Source organism: Pleurodeles waltl, chromosome 1_1, assembly GCF_031143425.1.
Source record: "Pleurodeles waltl isolate 20211129_DDA chromosome 1_1, aPleWal1.hap1.20221129, whole genome shotgun sequence".
NCBI classification, from domain to species: domain Eukaryota; kingdom Metazoa; phylum Chordata; class Amphibia; order Caudata; family Salamandridae; genus Pleurodeles; species Pleurodeles waltl.
The window spans coordinates 88,155,700-88,173,017 of record NC_090436.1 but is presented as its reverse complement, the minus strand read 5'-3'; the positions used below and the strand labels follow the sequence as shown (position 1 = coordinate 88,173,017).

General features: G+C 45.5%; 1 protein-coding gene across 2 annotated transcripts in view; it reads right to left on the bottom strand.

Annotated features, from left to right (window-relative positions):
- The window catches only part of KIAA1328 (KIAA1328 ortholog), a 665,562-nt gene that overhangs the window by 613,606 nt on the left and 34,638 nt on the right, over positions 1–17,318 (bottom strand). Inside the window, exon 2 of one of the 2 annotated variants that reach the window (XM_069218089.1) lies at positions 2,057–2,092. The exons of the other annotated variant lie outside the window; for it this stretch is intronic. Coding sequence (XP_069074190.1) covers positions 2,057–2,092 — 36 coding nt within the window. The remainder of the gene's footprint in view (positions 1–2,056; positions 2,093–17,318) is intronic. 2 annotated transcript variants of the gene reach the window in all.

Genomic DNA, 17,318 nt, shown 5'->3' with positions numbered 1-17,318 from the left:
TCCACTTCAAAAGGTAGGTCTTTAGAAGCTTCTCCCCACTTCAAAGGCAACTGTGTATAAATACTGGACCTTAGACACCAACTCTTCAGTACACTTCTGAACCTGTGGATACTCTGCCAGGAAGTACTGTTGTGCTGCTGAAGGGATTGCCACTCTGCTGGACTGTTGCTCTGAAGGAACTACTGCCCTGCTGCCTTCGTTGCTGGGAAGGAAGAACTGGACCTAAAACTTCATCTTGAACCCAGGACACCAGACTGACTCCCAAGGCTAGTCTACTGGCCTCATCTGAGCCTCAGCAACATAAAAGGCTTCCCCAACATCCTGCACCGCCCCTGGACCCAGCAAGCTCCTGACAGCCCTCCCCCTCCTCCGCCTTTTAGGTCCTGGACACTTAATGTGGCTCACAGGTGCTGAAATCTGGCTTTTGGGCTCTTCACGAACATTCCCATGCACACAGATATCGCCCCTCGCACCACAAATCAGCGCAAAACTCTGTCAGCCTGACCTTTCGCACTGCAGCATCGACCACCAGCGAGGATCGTCAACATGAAGCTCCAGCAACACCCACTTGCAATGCCAGGAGCTCTTCATCCTTCAAGGATGGCCTCCTGCGATGCTCTCACTGCTCCTAGCAGCCCTCTTCAATGCAAACAGGGCTCTTGGCACAAAATTCAAAAGGTGAACTTCAGCTGGACTAGTCTAAGAACTGTATCCGACCTGCGCTCCATCACAGTCAGCCTGAACATGTTACTTTGACCCGGTCCAGAGTGACCAGATATCCAGAGTTGGTGCTTTTTGGCGCTATTTTCACTAATTTATTTAAAATGTCATATCTCTGGTTCAGCTGACTTAAATTTTGTTGTTTTGGTCTTGTTTTATTTAGTAAATTCTGCTCTGTTTTTTAACCTGGCGTGGGATCTTTTTTGTGTGGTGTTTTCAATGTGTTACTGTTTGAAGTGTTGCACAATTACTTTATACACTGCCTCTAAGTTAAGCACGACCCCTCTGTGCCAAGCTACCACAGGGATGAGCACAGGTCAATTTGGGGTTTGCTTGTGCCTTACCCGGACAAGGAATGTGGTTGCGGCTTGACCAGGGCTCACACTGCAGTCAAGTACCCCAATTTCTCACAATTGCGCTAACCTTACACTGCAGTAATCTACTGAGTGGGTTGTTTTCTTCAACAATCATTTGTTGCTGACAGAAAATTGTGCTAATTTGCAGATCAGTAACAGCAAAGCTGTATCAAGCTTAAAACACTGTGACCACACTGCCTGTAACGGAAGAGCGTGCAGACATCAACCCAGCTTTTAGAACACCAACTGCCTCCATTCAAATGCCATGGTTAAATGTAAAAGCACGTGTAACTGGTGTATGTGCCCCATTTTACACTAATGAAGCACATCACAGGTTTCTGAATTTTATAGGAATAATTTGTAGGAGGAAATTCCACCAAACAGTGTGGTGAATGAATTTCTCACTGTACAGCACAAAACATGGCGCTGTGAAATAATCTGGGCAAATAATTTCACATTACAGCACTTGCAATCTTTTGTATTACAGCACCAAGAATTAAACAAAGTCAGGACCAGAGTGAAAGCTCCCTTGCAATCTGACCTTCATTTCACATGGTAACAACAACAGGACTCCAATAAAGGTAAAGGAGCCTTCAATAAAACCATGCTTTACTATCTTACATTTTACCTTGTGAATGAGAGTGTTTGCATATGCTAGTACGGTGAACCAAGACTACTCTATTTGTCACTGGAAATTCTGGTCTCGTGAACATATTGGAAATCCTGTGCACAATTAACAGGCCAAGCCACAGATGAGTCTGCTGTGTGCAATGCTGCAACTCCAAACAACGTACTTGAATTAATCATCTCAAATTAGCTAACTCCTTGCTGTGCAGTGGCCAAAATGTTCCTAAAAGCCTAATCCTAACTATTTATGAAAAACAGATCACAGATAGGCACCCTTAGAAGGCAGAGATGCCTCTTCAATTATATCAATAATTCATTACAATTTTAAAAATACAGACAGCTTTCCGTCTTACCTGGGATGAACACCATGGGTTGCTCCTCATCAGAAACTAAGTGATACAGTTAAAGAAATAAAGACAAATGCATACACAGTGAGGCAACCTCTACCAAGCAGGTGGATCCAGCGAGACAGAGTACACTGACTCCTACAGTTTCACAAGGTTCACACAGGGTCCCTCCTGAGGGTCTCTCAAGAGCTTATTTTTTTCAGAAGGGTTAGAGAAAAGGTAAGAGGCGGGGGAGCAGAGGGAGGGAGAGGGGGAGTTTGTAACGCAGTCCTGGTTTACTTTCTATGCCGGCAGCTGCACTTATAACCCTTGAGACCAGGGGAAGGAAGGGCAGTAACTGTGGTGACAAAAAGCAAGTCTGGGCAGCATCTACTACCATTGGCTACCCACTGCTTGGGGCCGCGTGCGCTACACGTTCTACTTCTGCAATCCTACCAATAGCCTTAAACAAAATGTGCAAATATCACAAGTATGGCAAGGGAGCCACAAGAAGCACTTCGTTGGCATGATGGGGTATCCATATACTAATCAGGCAAAAAATGACTCAAATCCACCAAATAAATAAAATATATGTAGTTATTTGATTAGTGCATGCTTTATGCACTAACTTATACACACCAACCACCCAAAAAAGACAGTAGCTCCTGCTTCTCATTCACCAACTGGTAGACACCAGGCCTAACAGACAAGGCTTCAGCCATCTATGAAACACGCACCGACCGATGAGAAGAAATCTGAAAAGGTACTTGGTTATAATCCTAGTTCTCCATCATGAGTATCGTCTTTAATGCTGTAAAAATGAGACCCTGACCTCTGTGCATCATCTCTACGCACAAAGAGAAATCCTTCTATTAAAAAGCACCTATCTACTATTACCTTTGTATGTCTAATGGACCAACTGCTTTAGCCGACGATTTCAAAGACATTGTGACAATAGGAGAAAAGCATTAAAGAGATGCATATTTATCATTAGGAACAGTCCACGCATCCTGGGCAGGACGTGGTAATAATTTGGCACACAACTTCTATTCAGAAGTGCAGAGCGCTTGTCCATCCAAAAGGGGCTTCCCAGCGCTTGGTAAGCAGCTGACACTAAGGATGGAAACATCAGAATAGACATTTTTTCAGCAGCTTTCTAAACTTCACAAATCAAATACATAGAAAACGCTTCTAGGGAGGAGCACTCCGCAAAGTGGGGCCAAGAAAAGCAAAGGACCGTCCACCTTTCCTCATCAGTTTCACTCGGGGAATCACAGCAAGATTCTGGCTTCCTGAGCAAAGAGTACAGTCAGGGACATAAGGCTGAGTGCACTGACTTTAAATAAGAAGGTCCACAACCGAACATAGCTTTGAGCATACAGCACGAGCCTTTAAACTAGATATGTTTATTGAGAGGGAGGCCAGTGAAAAATCCGTAACTGAGAGGAAAACGAGACAGATTTAGGAATATTACATCAGAGTCAAGCTGCTGCATTCTGAAGCTTGGCACAATGGCGTTGGAAGCCTCTAAGTAAAGAACGTTGCCGTAATCCAGTCTGGAGAGAAGGCCTGCACAATTGTCTTTTGAGTAGAGGGAGGGAGAAGCCCTATTTTTCTCAAACATCTAAGTAGGCTAAAAGCAAGAAGCATCAACCTTGTTTTTTATTTAGTTGTCCATGGTGAACTTTGTATCCACCCAGAAGCCAAAGTCTTTGACCACCTTCCTGGGGTTGGGAATAGGTCCCAGTCCATTCGGCGACCAGTATGGGCCTGATAGTTGAGGCTGATTGCCGATCATAAACATTAAGGAAATAGGGTTCAAAGACGAGCCCTGGGCACACACACATGGCAGCTGAAAAACGTATAGGACTTTGATACTACCTGAAATGCCCGATCCTGCAAAAAGGTAAGGCTGGGTCCAGGTGCCAGTATCTGCTGATCTCTAGAGAAGTACAGAAACCTGGATCCTATGTTGTGCTCAAACCCAACAGAATGAGAGCGGCAGTTCCTCCACAATCCAAAACCCGTCAAGTAAATAGTCTGCGGACCGACGCACTAAAATTGTTAAAACGGTTATACGCCACCCTTAAACACCGGCCCAGCCGCTGCCCTTCCTGACCAAGAACAACCGAAAGGCTCAGAAGGAGGGGATGCAATGGAGGGTTTGAATAAAGACGAGAAACAAGATGCACATGCACTGACCCATCAGCATGCTCATTGAACCTGACCATTCTCAACACTACAAAATAGGCCTTCCACTAACACCTGGTTTGGATCTTCGTCGTTCGATTCAAAGAAAAATACATAAAACTTGAAAGACAATGTGGTATTTGTGAGGAGTTCCATCACCCCATCCAAGCACATGATTTCGGATGGCATCGCAATTATCAGGCCCAACCTCAGCGTAAGTTGTTGTTAACACAATCCAGTTTATCGCTTTCCAAACACTAGGGACCATTGACTCCATCCTGTGTCAAGGAAACAGAGCCTTATTTTGTCATTCATAGTTTTGCCTTAACTTGGATGTATAATTCACCCGGAGTCTGGCCAAAAACATGATCTCGCCAGTGCCGATCACTCCGGCCTTAGGAGGAAAAGTCTGACTTTGCAAACTATGCTGGTAAAATACCTAAGAAAAGACCAACAAGGGAGGAGGTAAGAACACCTCTGTGCTTTATGGCACTACTAATATCGGTTTTAGATGGGCAACATCGCCAACCTCAACCTCCACCCAAGGAGCCAGAAAATATCAAGTTAAGGGAGACTCAAATCCCATCCCAATCCCTCCTCGCAAGTTTATCCACCATAAACCTCAGTCAAGCACATCCCAGACAACAAGACCACTTTAAAGTTGGTCTACTGGGCTTCTGGCTCTGCAGGCCGACTACTATTAAACAAAGCACCAGTGTACTGAGTCTAGACAACTATAGCCCACAAAAAACATTTCTGTAGTGCCAAGCAAGTGGTGGTATTATTACAGAGTCAATGGTACCAATATTATTGATAATAAAAGAATATACCCAGTGTCACTCCATCAAGGACTCAAAACATTAGCCTGCATTTACACACAGATGTCCAGCAGACATGCTACTCGACTGTACAATCAATAGGGAATTTGAATATTTGACCCACAGGCTGCATACTGGCATTTTAGTATTTGCATCACTCTTTGAGCCATGCCAAAGAACAAAGTGCTCTCTGCCTGTGTGTTAACATACCAGGAAATAGCCCTTTTCTCCCAAAAGGCTCTGTGCCATGTAAGACTGAAGAAAGACTAAGGATTATAGCCAAGAAGGGCCCGAACTGCTCTTGTGAGGCTATGTGATCAGAGTTATCTCTCTGAGTGCAGTAGTGTAGCATTCACCTTCTACGTGCGAGGCTACATTACAGACGGATAGATGTGCAGATGCAAGTGTGGGTGCTAAAATGTTTACAAGAAACACAACTCTACAAAAATCTACATCTTAGACGGGTATTGCTATTTAAAGAAATTTCTCATTTTAAAGGACATTCTCCGACTACCCATGGCAGCCTTTAGGCAGAGTCTGAAGAGTAGCTCATGAGGTTAACCAGTACTGCAACTCAACCCTTTTTGGTCAAGTAGTGGTTGTGTCGGCAGTAGTGGTTAATTTGAGGTGGTGGTTTCCAGTGCTCCCACCCACACTTTATTGACAATACCAGCACTTACAAAAGCCTGACTCTCTAATTTTGTGATGAGCATAGCAGTTGTTTTAATAATTTATTTAGTTACATCTTACTATCAGAAAGTCTCAGGACTTAAGAGTTACATAGCGAAATCAGAGATTCTCAATCTCTACTCTGGCGCCCATCTGAGCCTGCCTCCAGCAGACATTCCCCTTTTGCAGGGCTGAATCCCATGTCGACTACTAGGGACTGGGGCTGGCCCCCTCACTGTCTCGAATGGGAGCCATGAACCTTCAGCACTTGAAGAGGGCAGTGAAAGCGGAGCTAGGCACCTGGAAACAAAAAAGGCTGTCCCTTCTGGGATGGGTGACAGCCATCAAAATGGCTATTCTCCCACAAGACTGTCTATATCTTTCAGGCTTTGAAGATCACATTGCAGTGCTCCAGTTATTCTGTTACGCATACCCCTGGGAGGGGATAGCAGGGCACTTTTCAGATACCAATGCACTCCCAAACCGTGGATGGGGGTGTGACTAGCCACTCCCAACCTAGAATACTATTACGCTCAGCACACCTTACTTTATCATACACTGGGTCTGGTGAAAAACTTAAAGAGAGTGGTCTATTGATGATCTACTGTAGGAGTGGGGCCTCTGTGGTAAATTCCATGGAAATGCAGGCCTTACAGAATAGGCACTCTTTATAGATCACCAGTCACTTGGGCTACCCTGAAAGTCTGGGACAGAGGGGTGATAAAAACTAAAGGGCTCACATCCTTTCCAGCACCCTTTAACCTCCTCTGGGGAAATGCTGACTTTGGAAGGCTGCAAAACAGTCCTGGATGTTTTTTGAGGGAGACTCCATCAAGCCTTTTGAACAGCTTAAGCTAGACTATGGCCTTTCAGAGGCAGAGCGATTTAGTTACCCCCAATTCATACACTGGCTGCTTTCCCCAGGGATTCAGGGTGCCACCCGAGCTCTCACACCATTCAAGAAATATCAACTCCAATACACTGGCAACACCCATGCTACGTCTAAGATCTTGCAATGCAAAATACCAAAAGGACATTCTAACAAATTTCCTTTCCAATGTTCCTAGGAAAGCGACATAGGTAAAACCCCAGAGGAAGAAAAATGGGACGAAATACATTTCCGCACAGGATAGCGTCACACATCACACAGGAGGAAAGGAAACGCTAGCCAAGATCTTATACAGGTGGCACTAAACACTTAATCCTGTAGCTAAAATAAGAGCAGGAGGGGACTCGCGCTGCTGGCAAAGTTGCAGGGTGGTGGGTACATTTTTGGACTTGTTATGGTCCTGACCGACCACTGGCCCCCTTTGGGGCTTAGTGCTCACCACTATCAAGTAGATCACGGGGGCAGACCTTGCTAGGAGCCCAGAGGTTAGTATTTTGGGACGGGCTACTGATGAGAACCTCTATAGGGGAGGAAGGAGTGTTTGATCTCCCATTTACTTCCTGCTGCAAACTAAACCATCCTAGCGCTCTGCGGCCAGCCAACACCACCCACAGAAGTCCGCTGGATTCAAAGATATGATGGCTCCCGGGCATGGGAAAACTTTCAAGTAAAAATAAGGGCAATATTAAGCTCACTAAATAATGGCGGCCACTGGTGGACTTCTTTGCCTCCGACTACAAGGAACTGACTTGCCCTAAGAGGCTCAGGGTCCTGAAAATTCTAGAGGACTCCAAGCTCACTGCCTATTATTCATCAATTCGCCCCCTACTAACGACGCCTCTTAGCTGCTGACCACCTATGTGTATCTTACAGGCCTTTTGTCCTTTTAGCGATATCAATGTCTCTTTACTTTTGCTTATTCCTTCAATGGAGTTGTGGAGAGTGGACGGGCCTGGGGCAAGTAGGGTTTCTGTTTTGTTAGCTTTTCCTTTTGTTTTTACCGACATAAATGCAATAAAAACATATTTGGCTGAAAATGTGCTGAAAATTACATAGGCACATTAATTCTTCAAAAAACACTGACACTACTACTGTAGCAACTGATTTATCACATAATATAGGAGTAGTTGTGCGACTATGACTTATTTGCTACTTGTGGCTCTAGGTGGCTTGGTTTCTTGTCTATCCTTATTCAACTGACACAGTTGTGTCATCTTGGGGAAATGCTTCATCTCCTATTCCCCAGGGCCTTCTGCTTCAGTAACGTGATCTATAAAATTGCAGACAAACAGAAACAGGCCAGATACTCATAGCAAGTGCTAATTAAATGGATGGACCTTTACTAATAGTCAGGGATCTTCAAAATAAATGGTGTTCTGTGATTAAGTTTTTCATCACTTCTTGCTCTTTTAAGTGTTTCTTGTTCTTCGAAGTAGTTCCTCCTCTTTTTCAGGCGACTTGAGCCATTTACTGGTACTTCTAGCACAGAAGTAGAGAAAAAAACAATTATTGGCAGGACTACTTCACAAAGCACTACAGCAGCCATGTGAATTCAAAAATATACAAAGTGCTAGCATGCATCAGCTCTGCAGGACTATTTCATACAGTACTGCAGCAGTCCATTTGAATTCACACTATGCATAGTGCTGTCCACAGCATTGCGGCAGTCCATGTGAATTCACACTCTACATAGTGAACACAAGCACTGCAGCAGTCCATGTGAATTCACACTGTACATAGTGATTCACAAGCACTGCAACAGTCCATGTGAATTCACACTATACATATCGATACACAAGCACTGCAGCAGTCCACGCAAATGCACAGTATACATAGTGATAAACAAGTACTGCAGCAGTACACATGACTTCACGCTATACATAGTGCTACACAAGCACTGCAGCAGTCCATGTGAATTCACACTGTACATAGTGATATATAAGCACTGCAGCAGTCCATGTGAATTCACGCTGTACATAGTGATACACATGCACTGCAGCAGTCCAAGTGAATTCATACTATACGTAGTGCTATACATAGCACTTATTTACTATAGGTCCTCCCCAGGTATTCCCTTGGTTAAGGTAGGCCCTTCCTCCACCCCTTTTCTAATGTGATTATTTCTGCAGCGCTTAAGAAGCAATTGCAACAGGGATCCAACGCCCTGATGAATGCCCAGAGACCCTCCATAGCTCAATTACAAGGGCAGAAACATGTCGGCTACTGCTTTTAGATAGGTGACCTTGTGAGTCATTGCTCTCACACCGGTTCCCCATTCCTTTTTAATCACACCACCCAGAACCCTTTATTAAATTTACCCGGGTATCTGAGTAGGTGTTTTTATTTCCCTAGCATAGCTGGATCCCATTTTCCAGAAATTAAATTAATTTACGCACTCCCTCCTGTTCCTTTAACAGTGAGGTTGAGTCCGCCCAGGTGGCACTGTCCTACTGATGAAGCATGACACTATATAGTGTGTGAGACCACCTAGTCCGTAAAGGAAATCCCCCTCTCAGACCATACACCACTCCACAGCTCACCCACATTTCACCTCTAGTCGAGGTATACGAGTGGTCTAGTGTCACAATTGATACACTACGACCTGCTTACGTTACAAGAACCCCCGTACTCTCATTTGTGATTTAGTATTGTTCTTTGGGAGTCGAGTACGGTGTGTGTTCCTCTTGCTCCCACATACTCTCCCTTTGTGTAATGTGATAGTAGAGCAGCCTCCCGGCTGCGAGAGTTATTTTATCCTTGTCTCGCCTCCTCCCAGCAAGCACCTTTGTCTTGCCTGCGTCCCTCAGAGCTTTGGTTCTCTCTTTTTTCCACGTTCCCCCACTTGTTTTACTATAAACTTAACCCCAAACCCCCCCCTCCCTCCCCTTTTTGCCACACCATGTCAGAAGGCCTCTCCTTCAACGAAGAGGAAGTATCAGCTATCCTCGCAGTCCCCTCACTCCTTGGGGACACGGCTTTGTCAAAGAGTTTGTCCCAGCTTGGGGACTGGGACACCCTAGTGGAATTGAAACGCTCCCAGGTTAAGACTATACTACACGGCGCTGTCCTCACAGAATACCTCCGCAGTAACTCTGCACCAAACGGACTACTTGTCACCAATGAGCCTCGCATATTCCTAGACGACCTTGAATTTCGTAAAGATTGGTCGCTTATAGCATGGAAATGCACACAAGATTGGCTGATATTAATTATAAAAACAACCACTAGGTTATCTGAAACCCTACTGATCCAGATAAAAACCAGCGAAAATAACCTGAAGTCAGGTGTGAGCATCTCTCCTTCAAAAAGAAACTGGAGGAGGTAAATAAAAACATGAATGAATATAAAGAATACCTAACTCAGCAAAAAATAGCAAAATTTCAAAAAGACCTAAATCGTTTTTCCATAGAAAGGATATACCCCTACACCAAACCTGACTATGTAGCAAAAAATTCCACTAACACATCTGATACTTCCTCAGGGAGTAACATCAGCTCAGATAGTGACAGTAACTCGTCAGGGAATACACGACAACGCCGCGGACGACGTGGGCAACGTCGAGGAGGATGGAACTATCCACCCGTACCTCCCCCATACCCGCCATACTTTAACCAACAATGGGGTTGGCCTAACCAGTATGGCCCCCCCTTCACAATACCAAGCACCCTACCTGCAGCACCCTGCCCAATGGTCCTTCTCCAAACCCCCACCCCCTTTTTTAGACAGAGGTCACGGGAGGGACAGAGGGAGGAGAAAAGAAGTACAGTGGCGCCCAAGAGAGGATGCTTTGGAAAACCCAACACACAGGGAGGCCATCCCAGGGACAAGCAAGACAAACTGAAACTCGGCTCGGAGAATACAGTCAGCATCATTAACTTAAGCGACCGGATTCTTAGCCAAACCGAAACCCAAGCATTAAATAAAGGTCTGAATTTCGTGCCTATCCCAAAAGTTGACTTATTCAGAACCAGAACAGAACTAGCGGGTCTGTTTCGTAAGATCCGCCTAAAAACCTTCTTCCTCGGGAAGGAATATGATACTCCCTCACAGAATACAGGACTACGTCCTAAGTCCACCTTCTGTCCCCCAGCAGGGCAAATGCCCCCTGAGGTACTGGCCTTCGAGAAATCAGTATCTCTTAAGATCAATGGGCTTACTGAAGCACCCAACAAAATATTCCACAATATGAGCAGAATCGAAATAGAGTGACTGAAGGGTCTGACAGCCGATCCAAATATCATTATCAAACCAGCAGATAAGGGCGGGGCCACAGTGATTCTTCCACAAAAAATGTATAGAGAGGAGTGTGAGCGACTACTGGGGAATACCAGTCACTACAAGCGTCTGGCACGTGATCCTACAACTGATGTCCAAGAAGAAATCGCTTTCCTAGTATCAAAAGGGAAGGAAAACAACTGGATCACAGATCATGAGGCATCGTTCCTGATACAGACTAACCCAAAAATCCCGTACTTTTATATTTTACCAAAAGTACATAAAGAGAAGATTCCTCCCCCCGGAAGACCCATAGTTTCCGGTTTAGGCTCAGCACTAGAGCCCTTGTCAAAATTCGTGGATTTCTTCCTACAACCGTTAGTTAAAAGAATCCCGACCTATCTTAAGGACACCACCCATGTCCTCCTTCTACTGGAATCTATAGCCTTGGACAAATCCAAGGAGCTCCTGATTACTCTCGATGTGGAATCACTGTACACAAACATCCCGCAAGAGGCCACCCTGGAAGTGATAAGCAACCTGCTGGAAATACATATGGGTGAATCCCAAACCCCCCCTGGTTTTATACTAGACTTAGCACACCTCGCTCTCACCAGAAACTACTTCAAATTTGAAGATAGCTTCTTTTTGCAGACACAAGGCACATCGATGGGTAGCACATTCGCCCCAAGTCTAGCATGTCTATACGTTGACCACTTCAAAAGACATACGGTCCTGAATGAGGATAACCCCAACCGTGACCAGATCAAACTCTGGAAGCGATACATCGATGATGTACTGCTAATATGGACTGGTAGTAAGGAAGAGGCCCAGGCATTCGCTATTTGGCTTAATGGAGCCAACCCCTTTCTTACCTTCACAATGAGCATAGGTGACAACAAGTTACCTTTCCTCGACCTACTCATCTATAAACATGACGGCGGGTTAGCCACAGAAGTTTACTATAAACCAACGGACTGCAACAATTTGTTACAATATCAGAGCTTCCACACTCGAGCTCTAAGAGATAACCTTCCGGTCGGGCAGTTCCTACGGCTAAGACGAAACTGCTCATCCGCGATCGATTACCGTAAACATGCAGACAAACTAACTACTAAGCTACACACCAAGGATTATCCCCCACATCTGGTCAGCAGGGCACGAAAAAGAGCACGCAACAATAATAGGGACCAGCTGCTACAGCCCAGAGCACCGAAACCAAGTTTGGACAAGATCGTATGTGTTACTACGTTCAATCCCTTATCCAATGAAATCCAGAAGATTATAAGAGATAATTGGAAAATCCTGACATCGGGTGGTTTACCCTTTGAACCACCACTACACGCGTATAAGAGAGCAAATAATATACGCGACATGGTGGTCCACACAAGATCAAAGGTGAAACGACGTCCCACACAGACTACACTTTGGCAGATGGCCCCCCCCCCCACAGGTCATTATCCATGCGGCAATTGCAGCATTTGCCCCTTTACCCACAGATCTACCACCATCAATCTTGACCTCAAAACCCCATGGATGCAAAAATCACTTACGAATTGTAACAGCAAAAACGTAGTCTATTTAATCACATGCCCTTGCCTACTCAAATATGTGGGGATGACTACGAGAAAGGTTAGCATCAGAATCTGTGAACACAGAAGCACGATTAGGTGCAAGTGCGATGCAACAAAACTCACTAGCCACTTCCTACAAAAAAATCACTCCTCAGATGACATGTTATGGACGGTCCTGGAACATTTTTCTCCTTCGACCCCTAACATGTCTGAAAAACGGTTTAGGGCTGAGCAACGCTGGATTTGGAGGTTGCACACCAACACGGTTGGACTAAATGACGAGATACCTTGGTTCTCTCTTCAACCCTAGAACCCCCAATTCCCCCCCCCTTCTCCTTCAGCTCTTCCCCTTTTTCTACATGTTCTTGCTACCTCCCCCTTCCTCTCTCACTGTCTGTCCAACACTGTCTTCTTCTCCTTTTTCTGTCATGGTTGAACCTCTCTAGCCCCCTCTCTCCCCCCTTCTCCAGCCTCCTTACATCTTCTTTCTCCTTTTGTGCCCATTTGTCATCTCCCTCCCTCTTCTGTCTCCCCAGTGTTCTCCCTTGTTCCCCATTCCCCTTACCCCAATAAATTTCCTCTACCACTGGCGCCCTTCATATATTCCTTTTCCCCTTCCCCCTGTCCCTTCCCCCCTTCCTCTCTTTCTTCCCCCCAACTTCAACTTCCTCCATTACCCACCCCTCCCCTCCACCTGCCTCACCTTTCTTCCTCCCCTTTTTTTATCCCCCTTCGCCGCTTTTCATCTGTTCCTCCTATGCCCCTTTTTCCTCTTTTCTGTTCCCCCCCTCCTCCGTTTTTCCCCCCACGCCCCTATCACCAAACCTAACTCAAACCCCCCCCCCGCTCCCCTCTTCGGCCTCTCCGTGTCACAGGCAGCCCGCTGTGCCACCGGGAAACTACGTTTCCCAGCGACACACACTGCAGGCAGCCGGCAGTGCTTCCCGGTAGCACTCGCGGGACAAGCGTCACCGCCAGGCACAAGGGGCCTCCATGAGCCTCGGCCACACAGCGCGGCGGCTCAGCCGAGCCCCGTTGGACCATAACGCAAGGGCAGCATCACTTTGGGTGCTCCCCCATCGCTCATGGCTACTTCCGGCCCCTGGCATGACCGGGTCTTGGCCGGGCCACTTTGGGCCGATACCTACAAACGAAGGGAGTTTGCAGCACTTCCGGTTCCGCCCATCCCCGGGCCGCGACGGTGATTATCAGCAGCTGTATCTTATCCTACCTAATTAAGTCCACTATATCTACTACGCACAACCAGGCCACTTCATTCAAGCGGTCCTGAAGGAGAGGTCGGTATAGGCGCACAGAGAGCGCCCACCTTTGGTGCAGTGAGTCAGCCAACGTTGGATTCACAGATAAGAGACCTCTTCTCTCCCATTTTGTTCTCTATTTATCTCTCTATTTTTTCTCTTGCTTTCTTTTTCTCATTCTTTTTCTTTCTTCTTCCTTTTCTCCTCTTTTTCCGTCCCCTTTTTCCCTTTTTCCATTTTCCCACTTCTTCCCCCACTCTTGACTTTTCTTCACCTCCTTTTCTGACTTCTGATTTCTTTTTTATTTTACAACCCCCAACCCCCCACTTTTTTCCTCTTGTTTTCTACCTTTACCTGCCTCCAGTATGTTTTCTCCCTCTTATTCCCCTCCCGTTCCATTCCACTCACTTGAGATCCTCCTTTTCCCCTCCTTATTATTTCTCCATCTACCTTCATTGTGGTTCTTCCCTTCTGCCTTTTCCCTCGAACCCTAGAGTCTGACTATAAGGGGACGCTCCCTCTCCAGGATACCAGAGGCCACTAGCCTCGAGTGTTAGGGTAAGAAATTGTCTTCCCGTACCTATTGTGCGCCCTGCATAGCTAGCATTGATGCAACTGCGATTTATAAATTGCAACCAGTACTCCTGCGGCTTGCATGAATTATGTCACGTGTGTTGTGGTTTGCTGTGTATTATCTTTTCACTATCTATTTTTGGTCTGTTTTTATCTTATTTACTATAGGTCCTCCCGTGGTATTCCCTTGGTTAAGGTAGGCCCTTCCTCCACCCCTTTTCTAATGTGATTATTTCTGCAGCGCTTAAGAAGCAATTGCAACAGGGATCCAACGCCCTGATGAATGCCCAGAGACGCTCCATAGCTCAATTACAAGGGCAGAAACATGTCGGCTACTCCTTTTAGATAGGTGACCTTGTGAGTCATTGCTCTCACACCGGTTCCCCATTCCTTTTTAATCACACCACACAGAACCCTTTATTAAATTTACCCGGGTATCTGAGTAGGTGTTTTTATTTCCCTAGCATAGCTGGATCCCATTTTCCAGAAATTAAATTAATTTACGCACTCCCTCCTGTTCCTTTAACAGTGAGGTTGAGTCCGCCCAGGTGGCACTGTCCTACCTGGGTGGAGCTAGGTGGTCATATGATGAAGCATGACACTACATAGTGTGTGAGACCACCTAGTCCGTAAAGGAAATCCCCCTCTCAGACCATACACCACTCCACAGCTCACCCACATTTCACCTCTAGCCATGTGAATTCACACTCTACATAGTGCTACACATAGCATTGCAGCAGTCCGTGTGAATTCACACTCTACATAGTGATACACAAGCACTGCAGCAGTTCATGTGAATTCACACTATACGCAGTGCTATACACAGCACTGAAGAAGTCTGTGAATTCACACTATACACTGTGCTAGTGTGCACAGGCTCTGATTTCACACAGCACTGCAGAAGTCCACGTGAATTCACACTGTCAATAGTGATACACATAGCACTGCACATTGTGCTAATGTGCACCAGCTCTGCAGGACTACTTACCATACATGCTTTGCAGTGTCAAAGCACATAGCAATGCAGTGATCTGACAATGTGGCTAGTGCGTGGCTCTAGTAAACTCGAATCCCCAGCAGTATATCATAACAGCATTAGAGTGCAATTGCAGTGCAGTTGGTATTAACCCCCTAGTTAACCACAACTAAAGTTGTGACTTGATTACCAACAGGCTGAGGTTTTGGTGACTAACGGGTGGCTTAGCAGTATCGCTAGTGGTTTGGATTGTGGCTGAACCCCCACTAAAGCACCTTGCCAGTAGAAATTGTTCTTACATAGACATGCATGCTCTGTACCAGGCTTCTCCGATAAGTAGCTTACAAGCTACTGGTAGAACTCCAGCTACCTCTAAGTAGCTCTCCTGTGTGCAGCCCAGCCTACTAAATTTGAATCTTTTGATTGGGAGAATTAATATATGTATACGAAATTGTCTATTCAAGACGAAAATGTGTGCTTTTTTAGAATTCAGAAGCTGATGTTTGGAGACAAATGACTGACTGTCCAAAATATATAACTAAAGATGATTTTTGAGTGAAATCATGTGGGGGATTTAATACGAACAGTATTACTATTGTGCCAGGGGCACTGAGATTTGGCCGGCATGTATTAGCTATTTAGAGGCATTTCAAACAAAACCTTTTTTTTTTTTAACATTACTGCTGACAAACATGCCTCATGCACTAAAGTGATCACTGCTGATAATCTTGCATATGGTGGCCACTAATGTAATCGTGTCTGATGTGGTCATCATTACAAACACTAATAATAATAGCAGCTCGCAATTAGCTCTTATTACACAAAAGGTTGGAGTCCCCTTCTCTGAACAGTCTCAAGCAAGCTATCCATCACACACTCTTACAGTGCACATGCCAGGCACGAAGCACGTTCTAAGGCCTCACACATTACCCCAAAACAGTGGTGGATGAGCATCGCCCCCGCCAGCAGCAGAAGTTGCAAAGCTTTCACAATGCAGGGATAATAAAATATGTTTATTATCCCTGCGTTGTGAAACGGATGGGGCCATGGGGTGACGAGGGGAGTGCACTGTGCACACCCCTCAGTGCGCATGTATGTTTGGCCAGCCATTGCGGGTCGGACAAACACACATGGGTTGGTGAGCGCAGTAGGCTCTCTCCAGCCCAGCAACACAGTTGCCGGGCTGGAGAGAGCCAGCACAGTCCCCCAGTCTGCCTGGGAGCGCCCTGGCTGGGCGCTCTCAGCCAATCCTGATGCTGCTCTGAGCGGCGTCAGGATTGGCCGCAGGGCAGACTGGGAACCTGTGCCTGCACTCGAGGACGGAGGAGCAGAGCAGCGCGGCATGGGAGAAGCAGAAAGGAGATACGTTTATTTATTTAATAAAATTTATTAAAATTCCTCCCCTCCCACCCCCCAGCACCCCTGAGCCGCCAGCCCCCTGTAAGCTGACAAGCCGTGACTGCCCCGAAACAGTCTTCACCTCAACCTACACTCTGGTATAACCATGCGCTTTGGCAATTAATCGAGATGTAGGCAAATTAACCAATTTAGGTATTTTAGTAAAAACCGGTGGCAGACGTATCTGCAACAGGTACATTTATTCACTGATAGAGTTCACTATGAATGCAGCTTACAATTCTGTTCTAAAAATATTTTAATAGATAACTCCCTTCCAAATAATACAATCATAATTGGAAACCCGATTTAGAGCTGGATTACTTATACCCTTTCATATTCTTGCTGCTTTTAAATAATTCACGCAGCTTTACACTTCAAATTGCTATTAGCACTTAAACGCAATCCAATTGCTTGGTTAACACATCAGAATTCATAATGTATGAAAATTGCCTTTGATAAAGTTACTCTCAGTCCCATTTACTGAGAAAACAATTAACACCATTTGCAAGGCAATGCAAAATGCATTCATATTAAAATGGATTTAGGCTGTGCAGTTCTATTCTTCTGTGCGCGTACTGTTTTCTAAACATGTTTGTTAGTTTTGTCGTTATAACAGTTGCAGAGTACATTAATGGCAACCACGTTTGCAGCACAGATCCCACTAATTTGTGCTTTATCCACCCTTAGGTAGAAGACACGAATATAGTATTAGATTAAACTGTGTGTGT